At 40.8% G+C, this 14424-nt stretch overlaps 1 protein-coding gene across 1 annotated transcript in view; it reads left to right on the plus strand.

Annotated features, from left to right (window-relative positions):
- Positions 1 to 14424, plus strand: part of LOC101606972 (prolyl endopeptidase) — a 118144-nt gene that overhangs the window by 30240 nt on the left and 73480 nt on the right. The window contains exon 6 of the mRNA XM_045155234.1: positions 4251 to 4372. Within this exon, the coding sequence (XP_045011169.1) occupies positions 4251 to 4372 (122 nt within the window). The remainder of the gene's footprint in view (positions 1 to 4250; positions 4373 to 14424) is intronic.

Genomic DNA, 14424 nt, shown 5'->3' on the forward strand with positions numbered 1-14424 from the left:
TGGTTCCTTGTTTCTTCCCTGTTCATGCTTACTCACTCCAGACAGGCAGGGCCCTGATTGTGTATCTTGTTGGAACAAGCTGGTGCCATCTTCCACTTTAGACTAAGCTACATTTCCACATGGTGTCTAACATGTAGAGTTTCTTTTTTGTTGTTGTTATTGATTGTTTTTTAATCATTCCTATGTTAGAGATTAGGTAAAAGAGCTCCAGAACTTACTGGAGGACTTGGAACTAGCAAGAACATGGTGTTTCTAGAATTTTCTGATATACACATTTGTTTTGTCTTTGTGATCTGTAGACATGATTACTTCTTTCCTGTTTTCTCGCTGTTAGATTACGAATAGGGCTGGGATGCTTTTCCTCTCTTTTACCTTAACTCACCAATAAGTTATAGGAGTTACAATGAGGCTTTTTATTCAAGGATGTTGGCTAGAGAACTTTGTACCTTGTAAAGCAATTCAGTTTCCTGTGCTGAGTTCCCCAGAGTTACAAAATGCTAGTAATTTACCAAATCTGGAAGACATTTAAAGAAATAAGAAAATAAACTTAACAGGCCAATTCATGTTAAAGTACAGTGTTAATTTGTGAAAAGCAGGAAAGTTTTTATTTGCTCTCAGTTTTCAGTGGTAAAAGAGTGATTGATTAGTAACTGTGATTGGCTTAAGAAAGCCAGCTTCTCCCAGAAGTGATTTTTTTTGGTGTGCGAGTGGGTATGTGCATGTGCACACATACGTATTCATGGGTGGACACTGCAGGTATGTGCTTGCACAGTGCTCACGTGGAGGTCAGAGGACAAGTTTGAGCGTTGGTCCTCATTTTCCAGCGTATTTGATGCACATCTTCTTGTTCACCACTCTTCACCAGACTAGTCTGCAAGCTTCTGGGACATTCCCGTCTCCATCTCCTGTCTCACCACAGGCTTGCTGAGGTTACAGAATCCCAGCACAGCTTCCAGCTTTTCCTTGGGGTCTGGGAATACACACTCAGATGCTCAATCTTGCTGCTGCGAATGTGTTATCCTGCTAGCCATGCTGTTGATGACAGGATTGCTGTGACCTTAGACTGTAACTGGTGCAGGGCTTGTGAATGAAGGTAAATAGTTCCTATTGTGTGCTTTCTTCTAGAGCTTCTTGAAAATTGAGTGTCCTTAAGTACCATAAAGGTTTCTTCATATTATGTCATCATTACTCATTGCCCTGATGACTTGTTACATTCTCATGACGAGAAAAACAGGGCAGCCTCATAACTGTCTCCATACTAACACTTGTAGGGTGATGGCTAATGATACTTTATATGTTTATTATTATTATTTATTTGAAAGAGTGAGAAGGAGAGAGAGAGAATGAGTGTGCCAGGGACTCTTGCTGACGCAAATGAACTCCAGATGCATGTGCCACTTTTTACATCTGGCTTTACGTGGATGCTAGGGAATTGAGCCCAGGACATTAGGTTTTGTAAGCAAGCATCTTTAACCTATGAGCCATTTCCCAGCTCACTACTTTATTTTCATATATATGTATGTATGTGTATGTGTGTGTGTGTATGTGCATATATGTATGTATATATATATGTATGTTACATATTTTATTTTTAAAAGATTTATTTTTATTTATTTGTTAGAGATAGAAGGAGGGAGAGAGAGAGAGAATGAATGGGCACACCAGGGCCTCTAGCCACTGTAAACGAACTCCAGATGCATGTGCCACCATGTGCATCTTGATTACATGGGATCTAGAGAATTGAACCTGGGTGCTTAGGCTTCACAGGCATGTGCCTTAACCACTAAGCCATCTCTCCAGACCTAGTTTATATATTTTTTTAAAACGAACTTTAAGCTGGGTGTGGTGGCGCATGCCTTTAATTCCAGCACTCGGGAGGCAGAGGTAGGAGGATCGCCGTGAGTTCAAGGCCACCCTCAGACTACTTAGTGAATTCCAGGTCAGCCTGAGCTAGAGTGAGACCCTAAACCTTGAAAAGCCAAACAAAAAATAATTTTAATTCACAGTGAAATTTAAAGATCCATAAATTCCCCACATATCTCCTCCCTCACACATGCATACCCTTCTTCATTACCGCCGTTCCCTGCTAGAGTGGGAGTAATTAATAGCTTATAATTAATGAATCTACACTGACACATTGTTACCCCCCAGAATGGGGAGTAATTAATAATTTATAATTAATGAATCCATACTGACACATTATCACCTGTGTTCATAGTTATCATTAGGTTCCTGTTGGTGCTGTAGTTCTATGTAGATAGATGTCTTGATCTAGGATCTAGGATTTTGGCCCTCTTCACCAAACGTTTCCTGTGCTGAGTTCGAAAATGTAGTTCTCTTCTAGCTGCTTACAGTTTACAGTGTTTTACGTCAGGGCCATAGTCCACTTCGAGTTAGGTTCTGTGAAGTCTGTGTCTAGATACATTTTTGTTGTTTCTGTTGCTGTTTGGTTTTTCCAAGTACCCATTATTGAAATGGTGATGTTGCTCCATTGCATTTTTTTCCTTATTAAGGACTGGCTGACTATGTGAGCATATTTCTGGACTCTCACTTTTATTCCATTGATCTACTTGTTTACATTTTATTTTTAAATATTTTATTTATTTATTTATTTGGGAGAAAGAGAGAGATACAGAAATAGGCAGGTAGAGAGAGAATGAGTGATTCCTGGGGAATCGAACCTGGGTCCTTTGGCTTTCCAGGCAAGTGCCTTAACTGCTAAGCCCCCCATTTTTAAAATTTTTTTATTTTTTTAATTATTTTATTCACTTGTGAGCAGAGAGAGAGAGAGAGGGCATGGGCATACCAGGGCCCCCCATGATCTCCAGATGCATGTGCCACTGTGCATCTGGCTCCACATACATAGGTGCTAGGTAATCGACCCTGGGCCATCAGGCTTTGTAAGCAAGCACCTTAACTACTGAACCATCTCCCCCAGCTCTTATTTTTTAATTATCTAATTTATTTTCCCCCCAGTATCACAGTGTTCATTACTGCAGCTTCTCTTATTAGATAATTTTTATGTTGGAATACAAAGGAATGAATTAGCCGTGGAGTTTTCATATGTGTGTATCACTGTGTTTTGTTCTCATTTGCTCCCCTCCCCTTTGTACTTCCTTTCTTCCTCTAGTCGGTTCCTGCTTCTCTATTGCATGCATTATTCCATCACCCTCTCTGTTGTTGACCTCTCCTGCTGGAGCTATATAAACAGGGTTTAAAATTTTTGTTTTGTTTTGTTTTGAGGCAGGTTCCTGCCATGTAGCCCTGGCAGGGCTTAAACTAGCTCTGGTCCTTTTGCCTCTTCCTTTTGAGTGCTGGAATTTTGGAGGCACATCACCATACCCAGCTTCTAGTATGTCTTGAAGCACATTAGTCCTTCAGCTGTTCTTCACTTTGGGTGTTTTGTTAGCCTCTCAGTCTTTCCCGTTCCATAGAAGCTTAGAATCAGTTTTTCCATACCCACAAAATGAGTTGCTGGTGTTTATTTGCATCTGTGGGTCCTGTTAGGAGGAACTGCCTTCACTGATGGTACTGAGTTTTCCTGTCCGTGAACATGGATTATCTTTCCATTTATTCATTGAATTCTTTTATTTCTTTGATAGAGTTCTATAACTTGACTTTGTATATATTTTGTTAGATTTATAGGTAAGTCCTTTTTTTGGTTTTGTTTGTTTTTCTGTTGATGTTGTTTTTATTTAGTTTAATTAATTTATTTATTTATGAGGGAGAAAGAGACAGAGAGAGAGAGAGAGAGAGAGAGAGAGAGAGAGAGAGAGAGAATGGGCACGCCAGGGCCTCTAGTCACTGCATACAAACGCCAGACACATGTGCCCCTTGTGCATCTGGCTTACATGGGTCCTGGGGAATTGAACCCAGGTCCTTAGGCTTCACAGGCAAATGCTGTAACCACTAAGCCATTTCCCCGGTCCCCTTATTTTCATTTTTGAGTCAGGATCTCAGACTAGCCACGAACTCATGGTGATCCTCCCACATAAGTCTCTCTAGTACAGGGATTAAAGTCATGAGCTACCATGCCTGCCCAAGCCCTTCATTTTGTTGAATGCCAATGGTTAAATGATAATTGTGTTTTTAATTTCAAATTCTTTTTGTGGCTGATATGTAGGAAGATATGTTATCCTTGTCTCCTGCAACCAGATATTTAACATTTTAAATGTGTCTAGCATTGTATAATGAAGCTGAAGTAGAGTTCCTTATGATTGCCAACTGAATTTCATCTTTTCCTTCTTCAGGCACAGAGACATCCACCAACCTCCACCAGAAGCTGTGCTACCACGTCTTGGGGACTGATCAGTCAGAGGATATTTTGTGTGCAGAGTTTCCTGATGAGCCTAAATGGATGGGTGGAGCTGAGGTATTATACAACTGTCAAACTGTCCACAAAAATCTTGTCATTGTTACTTGGTGGTAGAAGTCCTGTAAATGAATATTTGTTCAAAATAGTATTGATAGCAGGGTGTGGTGGCACAGCCTTTAATCCTAGCACTTGGGAGGCAGAGGCAGGAGGATCACCGTGAGTTTGAGGCCACCCTAAGACTACATAGTGAAATCCAGGTCAGCCTGAGCTAGAGTAACACCCTGTCTCGAAAAACGAAAATAATAATAATAATGGTATAAATTAGTTATTATAATGAAGGTAAACCTTTTAAATAAGATCTCAGCATAAAAACAATGGGGGCTGGGGAGATGGCTTGGCTGATAAATGCTTGATGCATAAGTATGTACCTGAGGTTGGATCCCCAGGTCCCATATAAAAGCTAGTAGCCTTGGGCCTCCTTAATTCTGGGAGGTGGAAATGGGAGAATTTCCGGGACCTCATGGACCAGTGAGCCTGACAAAGGCAACAGTGAATAACACTGTCAAGGAGAGCAAGAACATGAGACCTGGCCTCAACTGAGGTGGGCACTGAGGCCAGCACTCCCGTGTTGTCTTCCACACATGCACCAGCACAGACACATGGCTGCACTCACACACGTAAATGCACACACATGTGCATATACCTCAAACACATTAAACATCTTAAAATAGTGTAGAATATGTGTGGTGTATGTGTGTGTGTGTAGAGTATCTGTGGTATGTGTGTGGTATATGTACATGTGTTTACGTGTGTAGAGAACATGTGGTGTACATGCGTGTAGACTATGTGTGGTGTGCGTGCGCGTAGAGTGCGTGTGGTGTGAATGCGTGTAGAGTACGTGTGGTGTACATGCATGTAGAGTATACATGTAGAGTACGTGTGGTGTACATGTATGTAGAGTATGTGTGGTGTACATGCGTGTAGAGTATGTGTGGTGTGCATGCGTGCAGAGTATATGTATAGAGTACGTGTGGTGTTTGTACCTGTGGCAGCTGGGGGAGAATTTTGCTTACCCTTCGCTATTGCTCATCTGTGTGCTTCCTTGAGACCATATCTCTTCCTCAGCCCTGGAACTGCCTTTTTTCTTTTTTTAGGTAGCGAGCTCAGATCTTCACCCCCTCCCATGGCCAGGGTGCAGAGGTGATTACATATGTGCATGGCCACACCCAGCTTTTTCCATGGGTGTCAAACTCAGGCAGTCTCAGGTGCTCATGCTTCGAAGAGAAGCACTAACTGCGGAGCCATCTCCCTAGAAGCCCAATGTTTAATATGGGTGGATATATTGTCCCATTTTTAGTGGGAATGGGGAATCCACCACAGATATTTAGCATACTGAGTCACTTGCCTCTAATTAAAGACAAGCAGAACTTAAGTGTAGTTCATTGAGGTGCAGAATGGCAGTTATAATATTTTATCCATGTATATTCATATGCAGTTTTTCAAGTTGTCCCTTACTTATTTTTATTATCTAGATTAAGGGCCAGCAAACCACTGTCTTTGGGTCAAATCCAGGATGCTTTTGTAAAGAGAGTTTCATGGGTATAGACTGAGGTGAAATCCACAGAGGTCCTATGGCCCAGGAGCTGAAATGTTTATTGCCTGGACATTCATAGGAAGTTTTCCAGATTTTAAAGGAATATACTCAAAATGACTTGCAGGACTTAGGTTCTATTGCCTTAAAATGCATTTCTTTTTCATGCTTTTTCCTCTCACCTAAATTCTCACCAGCTTTTCTTGTGTAGTTACTACTGTCATTTGCTTACCAATTTGTTTTTAGTGGCGTTTGGTGGGGTGGGGTGGCATTTGAAGTAGGGTCTTGCTGTAGCCCAGGCTGAACTGGAATTCACTGTGTAGCCCTTAGTTTGGTCTCGAACTCACAATGATCTGCCTTCGTCATTAAAAGTGTGCACCACCGCGCCTGGCTTTTCACCCCCGCCCCCCCCTCCCGTACCCCTCCAGCTTCTGCTCCCTGCAGTGTTTCCTGAAGGCCAGATCTTCTTACTGCTCTCTCCACCCTTTAAATCAGTGATATTTCCTGGTGCCTCTTGGCCTGGGGGAAACCACATCAGGGATCATTGGTTCTGTAGGCTGTGTTTACCACACCCCCTTTACCTGCCTGTAAGGACCCCAGGCCACCTTCTGTGCACCTCCTGTCTACATTTCTCACTACTGTGCCTGGAGATATGAATTTCTTTGTCTCCTGGGTACAGCACCAAACAGGTGGCATTTGACAAGGTGGAAAGAGATGTCAGTAATTTGATACAGAGAGTGAGGCTTTAGTTAAAAGGAAGCAGTTAGAGGATAGAAGCTGTCATGTTTTAGGTCCCCCCCCCCCCAACCTGCCCTCCTTATCTTAAAAGCAATTACAAACATTTGAAAACAACAAAGAAATCAGACATGCTGAGGTATTGCTCTCAGCAGGGGGCGCTATTGAGCAAAGCTTGTGGAGGCTCATGAAGAAACTTGGGAAAGAGAAGACAGAAGTACCCAGCCTCTCTTTGTTTAACTCGCTGAATCCTACATTAGGAACGTAAGTTTTGAAAAGGAGTTTTTTTTAGAAAGTCTACCTGAAATCTTAGTATTTGTCACATAAGCCATATTTTTCACTTGTGATCGCTAATAATTGAAAATACATATTCATACATAAATATACATGTTACACGTGTATTAATGCACTTCCGTATGCTTGCCATTCTCTCGCTGCGCTACTTCTGCTCATTTGTATGCACGTGGAGACCAGTCTCACTTTACAGTCCATGCACAGGAAAGACCCAGGCATGCTGGGAACTCTGCCCCTTACTTGTCAGGTATTTCTGACGTGAAGTAAGTGTTTCACAGTCTTCTTTCTATTCAGCTCAGCTCTTACATTATTCCTTAACACCAAGCAAACCCTTGCCTCGTACGCAACAGTCTTTCCCTTCACAGGCACATCATTATGTGATAATATCCATTGTGCTGATTAATACAAGGATAAAATGATCCCAGTGTGGCTGGGAAGACAGAAGGGCCTGCAGGTGGCAAATACGAAGGCTATGTTGTTCCTTCTCCTCAAAACAGCTCCTGACGGGACAGCTCCTGATGGGAGGCTTGTTTTGTGGTGGAAGCAGCATGTCTCCTGACTGAAATGTTTGGGGACTGAACTATTTTGGATTACTGATGTTCCTTTCCAGATTTTGTAAGATTTGCTTATATTTAATGAAATACCTAGAAGATGAAACACATGTCAAAACAAAAATCCATTGATATTTCATTACATTTTTATGTAATTTTTTGTGCACCTGCAGTTTCCCTGCAAACTGTCACATGAGTTTGTGTGGAAGTTTTCTGCTCACAGTGTTATATTTGTGCTTCCAAGTTCAGGATTTTAGGTTTTTGAATCAGAAATAGTCCACCTGTGTTAATGCCATATGTTGGTTGGACCTCTTCTCCCCTGCTCCATGGCTCAGTGAGGCAGAAACAAAAAATAAGCAGTCGATTCCTAGGTACCAAGCTCATCTGCTAGAGAAACAAGCAGGGGACCAGAAGCCTTAGTGGACTGACATAGTCACAGCTACAGTATTTGTTTTGTTGAAGATGGGTTTTCCTTTCTCAGCAGGATCTGTTGTGTTTGTTTCCCACACACCAGGCTTGATTTCTCCTTTTCCCCATGGCTGTAGCGCCTCACTGTCCTGGGAACACCGGCTAGTTTGATTAACTGCCTGTTAGAAGCCGTTAGGTTGGTGCATGCTGACCCGTGTGCATGGCTGCTCCTGGGCTTCTGTTCCACTGTCTGTATTACAAATCCACACATGAAGCCTATCTGGATTTAGGGGCTAGTTTGGCATTTAAACATTTTCCTAGTTGAGTGTTGGAAGTGTACTTAATACTGAAGTGTTGTGGTGATGATTCACTGTAATGAAAGAATCCAATCAATCCGATGAAGAGTCCTCCCAGAGGGACGTGATTAACGCCTCAAAGCTTTTGAAACCCTTTTCATTCCTTTTGTTAATTCCATGACATTTTTAAGTGTCACTACTTTTTATGCTATATTGTACATATGCAATTAATTTTCTTACAGCTTACAAGAGAAAATACTCTCCTCAACTTGAAGAAATGCATGTAGATTCAAGTTTTAAAAGATAAAGAAACTTTTTCTAAATAGAAAAGAGAATATATTCATATAGGTAGATAGATGGATGGATCTAGGTATAGAAAAAATATATATATAATGTAGTGTGTACGTTAATTACCTATAAAGGTTTAGTTATTTACACATGATGGCTCAAACTGAGCAATCCTACCTCTTCCTCCCAAGATTAAATGCATGTGCCACCATGCCTAGCAGATCGTTCAGGTCATTTAAAAAACTCAGTTATCCTGATTTTGATAAAGTATTAAGAGAAAATAGCTAAATTCATTATTCTTATGAATTTCATTGTTAGTAGTCAAAATAACAGGTTTATTTCTAGGAATATATAAAGGCCCCATTCTCTAAAATCACTGCTATTATTGGCATATTAATATCCATACATGAGATCTGTCATCTATTTTTATATAACATTTTTGATTGAAATGTTCCTAAGTTAGACCTATAAGGATATAAAAACATGGTTTGTAACTTATTAGCAATATTTTTACATGTTACAGAATATTAACAAAAATGAATTCTACAATTATATAAAAAATAGTTTCCAAGCAAATATGAAATAGCTAATGAAAGCTGAAGACAAAAATGGGTATAATTAGTTAACAAAGGAAAATCAATTTAATGTGAATTGCATATTGTCCTTTAAAATCTTTTTACAAGGAAGAGTATTGCAGTCTGTCTTATCAGCTATACTAAATGACATCATGACATAGGTCTGAAGGCTAGAAAGATTTGTTTAGACTTCACAGAACATAGAAACCCAAGTTTATGAGTTAAAACCGGAAAAAAAAAAAATGAAGGGGACTGAAAGGAATTGTCAGTCTTTGTAGAAGCCTCTAGTCTGCCTTCCTTGGAGTGAGGCTTTCAGCCTCTGGAGACAGTTGCCACAGTTCCTGATATATACACAAAACTGTCATCTATTTATCTATCCATTTGTGGTAGTTTAAGTGGATGGCCCCCAATATATTTAAGATTTTGTTGAAATTTGTAATTCAGATCTGCAACCACCTGGTTGGAGAAGGTATCACTGGGCAGATCTTAGGGTCCAGCCCTAAGGTACAGTGGTGAATTTGGAATTCCAGTCTAAAGATATGCAGAGTGCCAGAGTTCTGTCTGGAGTTCCTGAAGTGTGCTTGCTTGTGCTGGTGTTGGTGATGGTGTTAGTTGGTTCCTCTCTGCCTGTAAAAGGGGACAACTTCTTCTGCCATTATAGAACTTCCCCTGGATCTGTATGCTTCAGTAAATATCCCTTCTTCTATAACTGCTTGGTTTAAAAGTTCATCTCAATGTCCCGAGGCTGCCTGCTACACCATCTATCACCTATCTGCCCATCTATCAGTCTGTCATATCTCTATGCATCATATTTTTACTTTCGCTATTAATGTTCTATAGTATGGATTATGCTTGTTTTTCTGTCTCTGTCGTCGTCTTATGAGCTCTCAAAGGCCCTGTCCTGTTTTTCTCTGTTCCATAGCCCTGTTCAGCAACAGATACTTGGCAGACCCTCAGTGATGTTGGTTGGGTGAAAAGCCTCAGCCCTGCTTCCCCTCAATAGCAGGTAGCTGTGCTTGGTGACATGTCTTTGGTAGAAAAGATGGCAAGTTGGCTGGAACTTAGACTATCCTACTGAAACAAGCTGCTTTTGTGACACAGTAGCCATATCCAACTACATCTACTTTATCCAGAGGCTTTTGTCCTTGAACCTTTCTCTGATAGCTCCCTCTAGTATCTATTTTGCTACGACTCATCATACATCCAAGTAGCCCTAACTGAAGCAAGTAGCTTTCCTTTTTTTAAACAGGACTCAATGCCACTCAGTACAGAGGGGCAGGACATTTGAGACAAACTTGACAAAGAGTCAAGGAAAGAGAGACTCAGTTACTCCCTAGGCTTGGAGGTGAGCACTGAGCTCTAAAGCAGATGGCTTTTGCCTGTTTAAGTGTTACCTGGTTGTAGACAATGAACTCTTTGCTAGTACATTCCCCAAGGCTATATAGCTGATCCATGGGGTCCACATCCTTCTAGACCTAGCTACTTCCCCTTGTCCAATGACTTTTATTAGTACAAATATAAGTATTTTCTTCCTTAGTCATTATGTAATTATATTTGATCACCATTCTAAATGTGATCCAGATAATTTCACAAGATTGACCTGTGTATTAAAAACTGATAGAAATAGGAATGGCAAAGAGTTTTAGCTTTCAGGGACTGGAGAGATGGCTTAATGGGTAAGGTGCTTACCTGCAAAGCCTAGCGACCCAAGTTCAATTCCCCAGGATACCCGTAAAGCCAGAGGCACAAAGTAGTGCACGCATCTGGAACAGCTTTACAGTGGCAAGAGGCCCTGCTGTGTCTGTGCTCCCTCCCTCCCTCTGTCTCCCTTTTAAATAAATAAATAAAACATTTAAAGTTATTTATCATAAAGTATACAGATTAGAAAACCACTTCTTCTCCAAAATTTAGTCACTAACTGTGTTACTAATCTGTAACTTGCAAATTGTTTGAGGTTGCCACCTTGAATGTTAGAAAATGTAGAGGTGCTCACAGTCACAAAGTGTTCATGGGTGTTGACCATCTCTGGAGCATGACAGTGTGGTCCAGAGTGAAGAAGACAGGCTTAATTGGCATTCTGACAGCAGCACATCCCTGGACCCCTGCCCTCGATTACGTGTGGACTGTAGAACTGCTTCGTGCAGCCGTGCTGAGAGCTCTGAACATGTGCTAGAGACAGCTGCCGCAAAGGGCCAGTGTTCTTGCAGCAGATGTTCTGTTCTACCTTTCTGTTGACTGACTCAGCACAGCTGAACTAGCCATCGTTTATGATTGATGCCGCATGACTTCAAGCACAAAGCTGTACAGATTCTGTGTTTCAAGGATTAGAGAACAAAAGAATGAACTATTATAAATGAGGCTGCTTTTGATGATGTTTAATAAGGTTATAATTGTAAGTGGGGATAGTCTTAATGTAGAATACTTTAAAGGGAACTAAAATAAAGTAGAACTAAAAATTTGAACATCGGTTTGTTACCCATATATGTTAAAAAGCTAAAGAAAACAAATAACTTCCAACCAATTAATGAAAAATAAATAACTTTATTTATATATGCCTATGATCCTAGCACTAAGGAGACAGAGGTAAAGAATCAAGAGTTCAAGGTAATCCTTGGCTACACTGTGATTTAAAGGCCAGCCTGTCCTATATCATCCCCTGCCTCAATATATATATATATATATATATATATATATATATATATAGATATAGATATAGATATAGATATAGATATAGATATAGATATAGACAGATAAAGATAAAGGGCTGAAGCTGGGTGCACTGGCACACACCTTTAATCCCAGCACTCTTCTTAAATCCCAGCAATTGGGAGGCAGAGGTAGGAGGATCACCATGAGTTCAAGGCCACCCTGAGACTACATAATAAATTCCAGGTCAGCCTGGGCTAGAGTGAAACCCTACCTCAAAAAGCAAATGGAGGGGGAGATCAAAAACAGGGTAGGGGTAGAATGTTTAGCACACACAAATCCCTGGGGGCACTCCCCACAACCAAAACCAAAATGAAACAAAAAAGGAAAAAGAGAAGAAAGGAAAATGGAAAAAGCAAGGTGAACAGAATATTCAAGAGCTTTGAAGCCAACCACCAATAACAATGAGGAAAAGAATACGGATTCTTGATTGTATTTTTAAAACTAAGTAGAGTTGCATTTGTTTGCAAGCAACCTGCCAGAAGTCGGCGCCCATTTTTGCTTCTGGCCATGATGTTGCCCGTGGTGCTGGCCTGCACTGATAGAGAATGGGACACGGTGGCAGAGCCACTGTTGTGATCTTGGTCTTAGGCAGCACACCCAGGTCCATGATGAAGATTGCACTTCATGGTTCCCAGAGCACAGGAGGGGAACTCTGAGCACTTCATTTTCACTGAACTGAGGACCTAAAGGGACCGAAGCCATTAGGATTTGGAGGGCAGAGTGTTAAAGGTAGGGATGTCCACTAAGAGTACCAGACATTTGCTCTGGAAGTCCCTTCTAGCTTCAGCTTCCTTTCAAGATCATGTGCCTCAAATGAGATTTTAGACTTCTGGCTAGGACCAGCAACTAAGGAGTTGTAAAATGACTAGTGTCAAAGGGTTGACTTTCGTATTCTGACCAGAATGGAGAGGCATTAGAGCACCCAGGTGTTCAGTGGAGCCCCCTGGGAGGTCAGGCTTTAGCTATAGGGCAGTAGACCTTTGCCAACAGAATTTAATGATCCAGCTGGGTTTACCAGCAAATTGACTGCCTCAGCACATTTTATAGACAGAATAGAAAGAAAAAGTTCAGACAACATTTAAAATGCTGAGAACCTAATTTGAAAGGTCACTACATATACAGTGATGCAGAAAAACATGACCTTTAGGCAGAAGAAAAATTAACCAATACAAACAATTTTAGAAATTGCAAATGGATTAGCTAACAAGGGCGTGAATAATTTGTAGAGATTTTTTTGATGCTTTCTGCAATTTTTATTTGATTCTTTCATTTCCAGAATTTTTATTTCATCCTTTTCAATGTCTCCATTTACTTGTTGAACTTTTCTTCCATGTTTTAAATAGTTTTTTTAAAGATTTTATTTATTTATTTATTTATTTGAGAGAAGAGAGAGAGAAAGAGGCAGATAGAGAATAGATGTACCAGGGCCCCTAGCCACTGTACACATACTCCAGATGCACCTGTGCCTCTGGCTTTACATGGGTACTGGGGTATTGAACCTGAGTTCTTTGGCTTTGTCGGCAAGTACCTTAACTGCTAACTATTTTTTCCAGTCCCTTCTTCCATGCTTTAAAACTTTCTAAAACTTGTTCCAAGTTGCTGATTCTTTCATCCACTTTGGACACTCTTCTTGTCCGTGTGTTGGATCGATGTGTACCATTCATTCTTATTCAGGTTTTGCATTAAATTCCTTATCTGTTTATTTGAGTTTTCTGTATGGTCATTGATACTTTTTCAAAATCTGACTCTTAACATCCCTTTCTGGCACTTCAGCTGTCTCATCATCTTTGTTTCCCTCATCTTTGTTTCCTACTTTTGAGATGCTGTCAGTTTGTGGGGGGGCATAATGGAGTAGCTCGTGGGTGTCATAGCGTTGTAGCTTGTGGGTGTCATAGCCGCGTAGCTTGTGGGGGTCATAGCTGAGTAGCTCGTGGGGGTCATAGCCACGTAGCTTGTGGGGGTCATAGCCACGTAGCTCGTGGGGGTCATAGCCACGTAGCTTGTGGGTGCCATAGCAGGGTGCTTTTTCATGGTTTTTGAGTTTCTTTGTTGTGTTCTTTACATCTTTTGAAGTATATACGTATCCTGTGATTTGTACCTTTCCCCCACTGTGTCTGCTTATATGAATCTTCCTTATGAGTTTAGGAGAAAAGGCAACTCTACAGCCTAGCAACTACGATGCTTTGACAAAAGTCCCAGTGTTTGCTTCCAGAGCACGTGTTATGATCTGGATTTGTGTTCCCTGTAATGCTTAAAGACAGGAGACTAGGGTGCTGGTTGGGTGACATGCAAGTAGTAAAGAGAAGGGGAAATGGGTAGCGAGCAAGAGGGGATTGAGCAAGAATAAGAAGAAAAAGTATATTTATTGGGTTTGGAGAGGTCAGACATAGACTTTTTTTTAACAAGATACAAGGTGCAGCCTATTTGACACTTAGAAAAGTACACAGACTAAGAAAAAATTAAAGCATTAAAAAATGTAAAGATATATACATATAATAGATAAAAATAAAAATTATGAAATATATCATCTAAATGAACAGTAACATGAAATAGAAGATGTGCTCCTTCCTGGTAGGAGAAGGGCTGCCCGCTGGGTCGACCTAGTTCTGTCCTTACCATGTTTTATCACAAACTTCTTGTGATCACTGGAGCCCTCTGTACT

This window comes from Jaculus jaculus, chromosome 7 (assembly GCF_020740685.1).
Source record: "Jaculus jaculus isolate mJacJac1 chromosome 7, mJacJac1.mat.Y.cur, whole genome shotgun sequence".
Lineage (NCBI taxonomy): Eukaryota > Metazoa > Chordata > Mammalia > Rodentia > Dipodidae > Jaculus > Jaculus jaculus.